At 52.2% G+C, this 11,457-nt stretch overlaps 1 protein-coding gene across 1 annotated transcript; it reads left to right on the top strand.

Moving 5' to 3' along the window:
• The first annotated feature begins 316 nt into the window (after positions 1-316).
• LOC148183874 (maestro heat-like repeat-containing protein family member 7) lies at positions 317-5,324 on the top strand. Its single transcript, XM_088058970.1, has 15 exons — positions 317-434; positions 642-706; positions 811-960; positions 1,308-1,456; positions 1,699-1,846; positions 2,072-2,259; positions 2,342-2,479; positions 2,752-2,866; positions 3,039-3,353; positions 3,431-3,607; positions 3,738-3,893; positions 4,063-4,164; positions 4,475-4,577; positions 4,837-4,893; positions 5,175-5,324. Exons 1-15 carry the CDS (start codon positions 317-319, stop codon positions 5,312-5,314), a joined length of 2,121 nt encoding a protein of 706 aa, XP_087915096.1. The 3' UTR covers positions 5,315-5,324.
• The last annotated feature ends 6,133 nt before the right edge of the window (positions 5,325-11,457 follow it).

The raw sequence follows: 11,457 nt of genomic DNA, 5'->3' as shown, positions 1-11,457 counted from the left end.
GCCTTTCCGAGGCGTTGCTCCTGCGGCTGGCCTTGCGGCCAGACCGCGGGCCTTGGTGCCTCGGAGCTTTCCGAGGCATCTCCCATCCCTGCGGCCGGTGCCCTCGTAGCCAGGCCGTGGGACTTGGTGGCCTCAGTCGTTCACGAGGAGCGTCCTGTCATTGTGGCAGGACCCCTCGGGACCAGAGTGCAGGACTCGTTGTCCTGTAGCTCTCCTGAGGCTTCTGTGTCGCAGGTGCCTTGAAGGCACGACTGCGGCACTGCTTGACTTGCCCGAGGCATCTGTCTGGAAGGTGCCCTCGAGGCCAGACAGCAGGATGGCGGGCAGAGGGTTCAGCCTGTTCAAGGTGCTTCGGGGCAAAAAGAAGAACGGCCCAGCAGCAGCCCCGGCACAGCAGCCTGAAGAGCCGGAGCAGCTGCAGCCGCTGCAGGATGGTGAGTGGCAGGGTTGGGCCGCAGGGCTGGGGCCTGCAGCCAGCTTGGCCCCATGCCCCAGCCCCTGAGGAGATGCCCACAGAACAGGGACCGTGCTCTGTCCCCTGGGTGTCCGGGGCTGTCCCTGCCCGCGGAGCGCAGGGCTGGGCCGTGTTCTCCGGCCTCTCCCGCAGCCCCTCAGCTCTGGCTGTGCTTGCCCTTTGCCAGATGCAGGGAAGGGCCGGACACAGGAGCAGGAACCCACCCGTGGCCGCTTCCGCAGAGCACTGCAGGTACCTGTGGCCATCCCCACCCGGGCCGGGCCTGCTCGGCCGAGCTCTGCGCTTGGAGCGTTGCATGCAGCGTCCCTCTCTTCCCGCCCTTCCTTCTGCTGCAGACGTTGCGGGGGTTCCTGCGCATTCGGCGTAGGAAGAGCAGCGCCGCTCCGACCAAGGGCTCAGCCCAGCCCGACTCCAGGCTGACCAAGCTACAGGCAAAGCCTGATGCCAGCACAGCGTCTGCTGAGCGCGCAGCCAACTCTGCCCAGGTAATGGCTGAGGGCAGGGTGAAGGCTGACATGGCCCTGACTGAAGGCATGGCCACCACAAACACCCACACACACACACACGGCATCTCCAAGACCGATGCCACACCCGCTCCACCGGGTGTGGATTTTCTCCAGGAGAAGGGTGTTTCTTCTCCGTAGCAGGTACCCAGCCTGGGGCCAGGGCTGAAGGCCTGCCAGGATCGTGTGGCCCCTCAAGCCACATCCACTGGGCCTCCCTCAGCCTTTGAAGGCAGCACAGTGCGGAGGGAAGGCAAGCCCTTCTCGGGGGAAGCTGGGAAAGTTGCTTCCATGGAAAGCACTCCAAATCTTGCCCATGTCTCCTCCAGGTGCCAGCCATGGTGAGGGACATTCACCAGAGACTCGTGTCCTGTGTCTCTGTGGATGCCGGGCTGCAAACGGAGATTCTGACGCTGGCTGAAGAACACCCTGCCCATGTGGTGACGAGCCTCCTGCGCTGTGCCCCATCGTGCGACGGGTACGGGACACAAGTGCCTCGTGAGCTCGGCGCTCACTGGCCTGCAGGGCCCATCGCCCTGTACAGCCTGTCCAGCGGGCTCTGCTGGACAGACAGAGAGCTCCGGGCCCTTGGGGCCCCTCTGTTTCCTCAGCCTGCTGCCATGCTCCCTGCCTGGTCCTCAGGGCACCGGGACTCTGTCACCCGGCCCCACTGTGCAGCTGCACAGGGCACGGTACTGATGCACAGCTCTTGTCCCACAGAGCTGCCGCACTGATGTGGAGAGCCATCGGCTCGTCAGAACCCGCAGTGGAGAAGGTGCTTCCAGAACTGCTCTCCGTGATGGAGAACAGGCCACTGCACTGCATGCTCTTCTCCATTGTGGACAACAAGGCTGTCTTTTCCCTGGCTGTGAGTTTCTGGAGCTGGCCTTTGCTCGCCCTCCAGGACACCTTTCCAGCAGCTCCCCATGCTCTCCCTGCCCTGCAGCTCCCTGCCTCAGGCGCTGGGCTCAAAGCTGGGCTGGGGGCAGGCTCAGGGGCAGCAGGCCGGGCGCTCCCCCTGCCTCTCCCCTCGCTCCCTGCACAGGGACACCTCGGCAGTGAGCGCTGCCTCAGAGCGCTTTGTCTTTTGCAGGCAACTGTGGTGCTGTGGGTGATTGCTCATGAGCCCGAGTGGCACGAGGCAATCGTCCTTCATTCCGCTCATCTCTTCGTGGCTCTGCTCTTCCAAATTTTCAGCACCACACAGCAGATACCAGAGGACGTTGAGAACTTCTGGAGAGTGTGCCAGGAGGAACACCGCCTTCCCACCAACCCCAGCAGGTCTCAGTTGTCCTGTCTCTCCCATGCCCTTGTGGCCAGGGCCAGGGCTCCCAGCGTGACCTGGCCTTTGCTCGGCACACAGGTTTGCAGTGCAGACCATGAAGGCTCTGCTCTGCCAACTGCGCGGGCAGAAGGAGCTGGTGGCTCTGGAGCGCAAGCGGGTCTGGGACACGCTGCTCTGTGCCGACACCCAGCACTATGCAGCGGGTCTGCTGGCCAGGTGAGTCCCCCTTCTCCCAGCCACTGCCAGCATTTGTGCCCTGTGCCTGGGCTGCACTGCCCAGTCCCCGTGGTTGTGAGAGAGCCTTGTCACCGAGGGACGGCCAAGCAGACTGGAAAAGGCTGGGAGATGAGGGTGTCCAGGAGCAGCCGCCTCCCAAAGGGCCCGTGTCCCCTCACGGGGTGCTGGGAAAAGATCGGACCTCTGTGACTCAGTCCTGGGAGAGTTTGCCCACCCAGCTCATGGCCTTGCTGCCTTTTTCCCCCTGCCAGGGAGATGCGCCGTGGCTTGACCCCCTTGTGTTCCCGCATTGCCTTGCACCTGCTCAGCCTGCTCATCGGGAGGAAGCCACGCTGGGATCTGCCTGCCCTGGCATTCTTTGTGGAGGTGAGCCTGAGGGCCAGCGCTGCCTCGCTGAGCTGCCTCCCAGCTCTCTGGCCTCTCGGAGCTGCAGCCGCCTGGGACGGTGCCCACGCTCGGTGCTGCTGCCTGTGACCGGCCCTGTGCGCTTCCGGGCTCCTGCCGGCCACGTCCCCTGTCACTGCCCTGTGCCTTTCAGGTCCTGGAGTGTCTGGACTTGAGCAAACACGGTGAAAGTGCCATGATGGTCATGTCCAGGCACCTGCCAAGCGAGTGCAGGGACAGGCTGCGCCTGGAGCTCAGAGGCCTCGTGGTGCTCAGCAAGGAGCCCTCGATGGTGAGACAGGGGGCAGTGGCTGAAGCCGCGCTGGCAGCGTGCGGCTGTGGAACGCAGCCCCTTGGGCTTGGCTGGGCTTCAGGAGCTGAGGCAGCTGCTCCCAGCTCTCCTGCCTCCCGCTTCGGCTGCCCGACGACCTCGGACAGGCCTTTGGCCTCTGGGCCCCGCAGCAGCTGGGTGGGGCTGCAGGGCCAGGGCGCTCTTGGTGCTGCAGCGGTTCACGGCTTCACAGCACAGCCTTGTCTTGCACACAGAGCGCAGGAATACGCGGCCTGTATCAACACCTGGTGGAGCAGCTGGCTGACCCCGACGGAGAGATGGTCGCGATGACCCTCTCGGTGCTCCTGCATATGCTCCAGGAGAAAGGCCTCAAGATACCCAGTGCCGCCGCCCAAAAGCTGTCTGAGCCACTCCTGCCACACTTTGAGAACGTAAGGCTCTGTGCCCCCAGCCACGGGCACTGGACGCTGTCCACAAACTTTGTGCCGTGTGCGGTTTTGGGCCTTTGCCCCGGTAGGCCTGGAGTAGCTGCTGGTGCTGAGGTCTTCTCCTTTCCTCCAGGACAACAGCCACGTGCAGCTGCTTGCCGTTCAGCTCTTCGGCAAGGTGATGGAGCAGGTCATGGAAGAGGGGAAAAAGCCTCTCACGAGAATCGTGAGCCAGAGCCTGCTCCCTCTCTTCTTGCGCTGGCATGACGAGAACTGGCGCGTGGCGAAGGTGAGGTTTTGTGTGACGCTGCTGCTGCTGCTGCTGCATCCCTGGCAGGGGGCTCGGCTGCCTCCTGCCCTGGCACCTCGCGGCCTCCAGCCTCCCCCTGGCCTTGGCACAGGGACGCGGGTCCCGGGCCCCGGGCTCCGGTGCCACCTGCGGCTCTGCTGCTCTCCAGGCATCTCGCCAAACACTGCTTTGTGCGGCACGGTTCCTGAGGAGGAGCGATCTCGAGGAGCTGCTGATGAAGGAGCAGCGGATGAAGTTCGCCGAGTGCCTGGTAAGGACGGCCTGGAAGCCCCAGCCACGGCCTGGAGAAGCCCCCTGCCCGCGGTGCTCCGTGTCTGGGGTGGCAGCCGGCCCCCTGCTCGGCGCTACACCCAGGGGCGCCGGCCTGCGCCCCACACGCTGCTCCCTTCCCTGGGCCCGCGGGCTCTTGTCCGGGCTCCTCCGGCGCCGAGCCGGGTGCCCACGGAGTCCCGGCCCGGCCTCGGGGCTGTGCGGGCCGGGCAGGCCGGTGCTGGACGCGGGGAGCGCCCGGCCGAGGGGCAGAGCCCGCGCCGAGCCTTCCCTGCTGGCGCTCTCCGCAGCTGCTGGAGGACGAGAGCCGAGCGGCCGAACACGTGCGCTGGGCCCTGCCGTGCCTGCAGAGCCCACAGAGGTGCCTGCGAGAGGCGGCCGTCAGGTTCATCGGTGAGCCACGGGCCCGCCGTCCCTCCCTGCCTCTCTGCCCGCCCGCTGCCCCCGCAGCGGGGGCCGGGCCCGGCCCGCTGCAGCCCCGCCTCCCCTCGGGGCTCCCGCCGCCCTCCCGCAGCCGTGCCCTCGGGCGCCGGGATGCGGCGGGGGCCCGGGCTGAGCCCCGCCGGGGGACGAGGCCGTGTGGCCGAGGGCTGGCAGCGCCCGTGCGGGGCAGCCGTGCCGCCTGGTGCCGCGACACGCTCTGTGTTGGCAGGGGTCGCCGGGGTGCTCATGATGGGGCAGAAGGAGGAGCTCCAGGTGCTCAGCGAGGGTGAGTGAGGGAGGGCAGCCGCGTGGCAGCTGCAAATGCCGGGCACGGAGCTCCAATCCCTGCCCGGGCTGCGGGGGGCTCGGCTCCCCGTGCGGCCGAGGGCCCGAGGGCGGAGCACAGCACGGACAGCTCGCAGGGACACGGCGGAGCCGTGGCCAGCACCTTCCGGCCGATGCCCTTGGCTCCCGCTCCCTCCTGCCATGGCAAGAGCTGGCCAGGAGGCTTTCCTTGGACTCCCACAACCCGGCCTCTGACCGTGGCTCTCTTCCTCTCTCTCCCAGCCCTTCAAGCCCTCCGGGAAGATGAGAGCCCCTCCTTAATGAGCCAGGTTGTCCAGCAGACCTTTGACAGAAGATCTGCTCAACTTCGTCTGCTGGATCAGTGGAACCGGTGTCCTTCGGCGACCTCCAGTTCCCATTGAAGATGGGACCACCTGCAGAGCAGAGGGGACCAGCTCCAGCTCCAGCTCCAGCTGATGCTGGTCCTAGCTGAACCTGTTGGAAGCTCCAGCAGCTCCTGCATCTCTCTCCTTGTTGGCAGCTCCCTCCCTCCAGCCCTTGGCCCCTGCCCATCCCCTTTTTTCCCTCCCAGCTCACCCCTTCGCTTTGCCTTCCCCTATTAAACAGTTTGATTTCTTCACTTTACCCACGTCTCTGTGGAGCTGAAGTAGCACAAACCCTGAGTCCTGGGACACGCAGGGCCCTGCTGCCGTTCCCTTCCACGCTGTGTTTTGTGCACGGACACAGAGGAACGAGCTGAGGCTGCAAAGGTCCCTGTCCTGCAGGTGCAGCAGCACAATATTGTGGAGTTCAAGGGCATTCTGAGCATGCTGCAGGGGACAACGACCCTGGCTTTTAGAAGAGTCAACCTGAGTATGCTCTGATCCCAGTCGTGAGGGATTCCATTCCAGCCCATGCCATCAGCCCTCTGTATTGCTTGACTCCCATAAAATCAGTCTTCCTGCTTTTACTGCCAACCCTCTTTTACCCACAGAGAGTTGCCCACAAATAAGTTTAAAATTCTCTTTTTCTTCCTTCAATTCCAGTAAAATCTTAGAAAAGCTTTCTTCCTGTTTGAAACCCTAAGCACTACCCACCTGCTGTTCTGTTGATGGGTCTGCTCTGGGAAGTTGCACTCAGTGCAGGAGGTAGTTCCCCAGGGCTGGGATTTGTGTTTGTCGACTGAAACTAATAGAGAGCTCAAGGCTAGGTCTGGTGGTTAAGTGGTCTGCAATACCAGGTAATGGTCCTTTGCATGTTGCTGGTTTATTATATATACATCACACACATAATATATATGGATTTCAAGAATTTACATAAACAGTGTTCACTAAGTGTTAGAGCAGATTGTGGTTTCCCTAAGGCTCCTGTCCGAGATTTCTTAGCAGACCTTTAATTTACCTTCTGTACCTTTGAAGTTGTTTTCAGATGATGTGCAATAAGTAATAAACTGGCCAGGAATGCTGTGAAGTCTCTTGGTAAACACCTTGATTAGTAAAAGCTTGGGAATCCACAATCTGCTTTTAGGACAAGGGGCAGGCCTAGATATGTTAGGTTCCACCACAGTGACGGGCACCACAACTCCCCCGGGCCCCAGAGTCTCGGACCTCAGGCAGCCACTGACGACGAACAGGAAAGGATGACAACAGCATAGGTCTTGGTTTAGCAAAATCCAGGATCCTTTATTGAGCCAGGGACCAAGGGAAAGATGAGGGTAGTCATGGGCTTTATATGTCAGGGTAGGGGTGGAGTTTAGGGTCGGGATCCAATAGCGAGAGAAGCAGGGGACTGCAAAGGGGGTGGGTCAAGGAGAACAACCAATGGGAATAACAAAGGCGGGGACACTGCAGTACAATTTAAACCAATGAGGGTACGGGAAAAGAACATTCTGGGCCATTCATTATCTGACAAAGTAGGGTAGAGTGTCTTTTCCCGGGCTTGCAGGGGCAAGCCCTGCAGGGTGGAGGGGCAGAATCTTCTTTAAGTCACACCCCTTGCCCCATGCTGTCTGTCTAGGTAGAATCCCCATTTCCTGGGGCAGGGGCACTCCACATCGATACTGGAATCTTTCTGTCTCTCTGTTTCTGTGTCACCTTTACAAAGATAACTAAATCCCATCTTAGAAGCCCTTACTATGGAAAGCTCACCAGTGGAAATAGAGCTTTCTTCAGGAACTCCCTCTGTCACCAAGCAGACCAAGTGATGTGGTGCCAGAAGCTGTGTACATCCAGGGTTAAATACTCTATTTTTTCTTGGATTAGGTAGGAAGGCTAGATGCAGCATCACATCAGCACCAGCAAGCCTGATCATATCCACTTCCAGATCTACTGCAGGTATCTCCACGCAGCAATGTCAAGCAGAGCATGACCCAGCTCTGGGCTTCAGAGACAGGGCAGTTGATTTTAATCTACAAGTAGAAATAGCATTAATAAAGAAAAAACAAAGATTGCTTTTCTTCCAGCTTCTTAAACTGTATTTCAGGCTTCTATAATCAAATTGCATAGCCAGGGAGCTTAGTTTTCTTATATCCAGGAATATAAACATTTCTTTATGCAGGCTCTTACGTGTGAAATATGCTATTAGATCACTGTCTAGCGCATTTAATTGTCTTTCCAACAGAGCTTTGGAGAGGAGTTTTAGTTTCATCTGCATGTAAGTCAGAAATCCTCCACAGACCTCAGTGAACTTTGTCACTGGGGGAAGAAAGATTTCACCTTGATCTTTTGATTAGTAGTTTATAAAGTTTAATATATTACCTAAAGTTGATTTATTTGATGATTAATTTCATACTTCCAGTTCATGTTCACTTTGAATGTAAATTTAACTTTAAAGCTTTTGAGGCACTTCTGACAAAAAAAATTTCACTGTTTTTAATAGTCATCTCTCATGCCTCCAAATCCAATCGATACTTGGCCAGAAACCTTTACTTTGTCAATACAATTCTAAGTGAGCATAAAAAACAGAAATTGAAAATCTGTATCAGCAATACCCATACCAAGATGGGTCACAAGTTTATTCTAGTCTGCCAGAATGTAAAATGAGAACTGAACAAATTGTTTTACAAGGGAACTTCAAAATAGTCCACAAACAAATAAAGAAAACAGCCAGTGGTAGTTGCAGGTGTTTAGGACATACATATTGGTCCTTGTTTTTCAACTATTTTAAACATGAAAATATACTTTCTGTAACTTTTTTTTTTTTATGTTGCCTCATCCTATTACACAACTGACAAATTCATCAAACACAAAATGCTGCAGCCTTTCTTATCTGGGTTTTTTAATATCTCACTTATTTGAGTATAATCCAAATTTAAATCTAGCCATTTTTAGTAGTGCTCAATCATCAACAAATCTATTAGAAGAATAAAGAAGCTTTTTTAGCCTACCATATAATTTAAGGAAAATAATTAAGTATATTACAATAAATTATTCCGTTTGCTCACCTGGGACGTGCTCAGGCAGCTTTGTCTTTGCTGCTTTAACACCCCTGAGCTCACACTGGTGTAAATGCCAGTGCTCCATGTTTGCATTGAGAAACATTCTCTATGCGTATGAATATTGGATGGAAAGGAAATAAAAACAAATGTTAGGCTGAGTTCTTGTCTAGAAAGGAAATAAAAGTTAAACTAAGCTATCCTCAAAGACCACAATTTCATCTTCAAACGATGGAAGTCAAGCTATAAAATTATTAAAGAGGAAGCTTCTTCCAAAACATTTCATGCATATTTTGATAAGTATTTTATGAATAGGTGATATGATACATAAATGTTGCAAACAGACTGAGTCCACGTTTCAAGCCAACAGTTATTTCTTTACCATTTAAACAAATACTTTACTGCTTTGCTATCAAACCAATCTGAGTTATTTTTACTTCAAAATTGCTCTCCCATCATTTCATAATATTTAATATCTTAATAAACTTCAAAAATCACTGATGGATATTAATTTGCTGCCAAAACTCTCTCCTCTAATTCTAACAGACAGAAAGGTGAAATAGTCTTGGGTCTTTCCCAAAGTGTGAGCCAGCCACTGTAATGATAAAAAAGGAAGAGGAGAGCAGAATTTTTTGTCTTCTAGTATGGCATGTTCATGTCAGGCATATCCAGTCCAAATTAATTTTATTTTAGTGGTATTATTTTTGTGTCACTGCATATCCTGATTGCTCTGTGGTTGTTTAAATTTTGCACCTACTTATTTTTGTTAGAGACCTTAAGAGATATAATAGTTTTAACATGGGATCCCTATGTACTGACTGGATACATTATTTGTGGTTTATTTACATATTGATTAAAAAAACTATTAAAAAGGAAAACTAAAAATAGCAAATATATTTATCTCCAAGAATGAGAAGAACCGGCTGGGGATACAGCCATACTGTGAAACAAACGTGTGGTCAGCTTCTTCCATGCTAAAGTTAACAGGAACTAAATCAACAGCTTCAGAGTGTTTAAGATGTACCCTGCCTGCCAAGGCTTAGCTGCTGAATTAAATCTGTTGCTGACATTGCCTTGTCCAGTGTGTCTATATGCTATGCTAATTATAAAATAACCTGGATTTTCAAGGGAGCCTCAGTGTGACTCTTTAGTTGTGGTCACAGCTTTAAGTAGGTAAATATCGTTGACATTAATAAAGGGGATGTCTACACTGCTTATTAGAGACAGCTCTGGCCCCAGACCAGGGGCTGGGAGACCTGTGCTCATCTGGGGCCTCTTCAGCTGACCTGAAGGTTGATCTCACTGACTTCTCTCCAATGTTTCTATTGTTTTCTCTGTTTTCTCCCATGGATTTTGGGACTGTCAGGACTATAAAGCTTGTACAGAGCTGAAGGTTGTTGATGATAACCATAAATTTTGAGAAAAACAGATTTTGTCATTTCTATTAAAGCTGATTAGAAATGTTTTGACAGAATAGGTTCTATATTAAAAGAATCTGATCAGATTAATTAAATTCAAAATTAACTGAATGTAATAAAAAAATAAAGCACTTGGTCTCATTTTGACCAAAGCTAAATGAAAAACACAAATTCCCAGGAGACTGGAAGCTGTATTTCCAAAGTCCACTGATGGGTCACATCTAGAAAGTCTCACAGATCCATTTAAGCTCTCTGCAGGCTGTGCCTGCTTTAAAAATCAGGGAAAATCCACCTCACTATAAATGAAGTACATACAGTTGGCTAGCCAAAAACAATAGAAGAAAAGAGAAAATGACCCATCCACAATCAGCTCACAGTTTAGAAAAAAATGAAATGAAATGAAATGAAATGAAATAAAATAAAATAAAATAAAATAAAATAAAATAATAAAGTTTTAAGCTTATTTCAGTGGTAAGGTTTAGGAGGTGAATGTTCTGCCGGAACATGTATGATACTGAAATAATGGCATTAAAAGCAACAGTGCCTGAACCCTTGGCACACTTCTGTCAATACATCTCCTCCAATTCCAAGCTTCTGATGGTTGGGCTCGGCATTTTAATCTAGCCATTGTCAATTCCACTTCTGTTTTTATTAATCATACCAGTGATGTCTAAATAACTAACTCCAGAGAAATTGGATTTAAGGGTTGGTATTAAAGAATAGAACGTACAAGTACAAAACCGATGAGCAGAAAGATATATTTGGTTCTTTTTAGGTAATATGTATTGCTGCATACTACCTTCAAGGTATCTGGGAGCAATTTAAGTGTGTTTTCTGGCAGCTGTCACTGGTGTCATCCATCAGAACAAGAGCCCTGGCCAGTGACACTTTGCTGAGGTGCTGAAGGGATACGGATTTTAATTCTGAGCAGCTTTATATGACAGATAGTGGGGTGGATGAATGCCAGAAAGAAGAGGATCATGATAGAATTTGCACAATTATAAATAATTAGACCATTTTTGTTGTAAAAGCAGCAGCTGGACTGTTACTGTAGTTACTGCACGGAATTCTTCCCAAGTTCAGTGTAGTGTTTTGCTACCTCTCTTCAAACAAATCACCATGGTTGTCATTGAGAGGGAATTCAGGGGTTACAAACATGGGGCTTCTGCTGGGATCTGAGATGTTTCGGAACACCTTTTTTCTTTCCTTCTTTTTGGCCTCCTTCTCTATTGCATACAATGATTCACCTTGGTAATACACTCAAGAAACCATACTTGTATCATCAGAAGTGTGCTGTGAGGATGTAAGGGAGAGCTGCAATTATTTGCTTGCAAACATCCATAATTTCCTGAAGAAAGGAAAGAATAATTTTGGCAGACCTAGCAGCATCCACCTCTGACACAGGTATCTACCCCTTTGCTAAATGCAGAGTTTAAGGTCCTTCATCTTTAGCTGCCTGACATTTTTTTTCCCTCCTCTGGATATTGTATTTTTTTCTCTAATTCAGCTCTTGGGCTGCCAGGCTCAAAATCAGACAGATTGACTTAGGAATTTAATAAATAGATCTTTGTTAACCAAATTTACTTTGACTTGATTACAGTAAACTCTAAACTCCACAGCATATTAGGAAACATCCGTGTGACCAGCTTGCTAGGCTGGAGGAAGCAGCGGTGATAATGACATACGACTGCAGGGGCATTTTGATTTACATCAG

Source organism: Pseudopodoces humilis, chromosome 8 (assembly GCF_049639895.1).
Source record: "Pseudopodoces humilis isolate 2021_Gansu_Grassland_sample_001 chromosome 8, ASM4963989v1, whole genome shotgun sequence".
NCBI lineage: Eukaryota > Metazoa > Chordata > Aves > Passeriformes > Paridae > Pseudopodoces > Pseudopodoces humilis.
The sequence above is the reverse complement of the archived record's forward strand: the minus strand, read 5'-3'. Positions and strand labels throughout refer to the sequence as shown.

What these genes read in the sequence shown, in the direction of transcription:
- LOC148183874 (XM_088058970.1), top strand. Translation starts at nt 317, where the DNA reads ATGGCGGGCAGAGGGTTCAGCCTGTTCAAGGTGCTTCGGGGCAAAAAG. An exon ending in AGGCTGTCTTTTCCCTGGCT is followed by an intron (nt 1,847 to 2,071) that starts GTGAGTTTCTGG and finishes TGTCTTTTGCAG; the next exon opens with GCAACTGTGGTGCTGTGGGT. An exon ending in TGAAGTTCGCCGAGTGCCTG is followed by an intron (nt 4,165 to 4,474) that starts GTAAGGACGGCC and finishes CGCTCTCCGCAG; the next exon opens with CTGCTGGAGGACGAGAGCCG.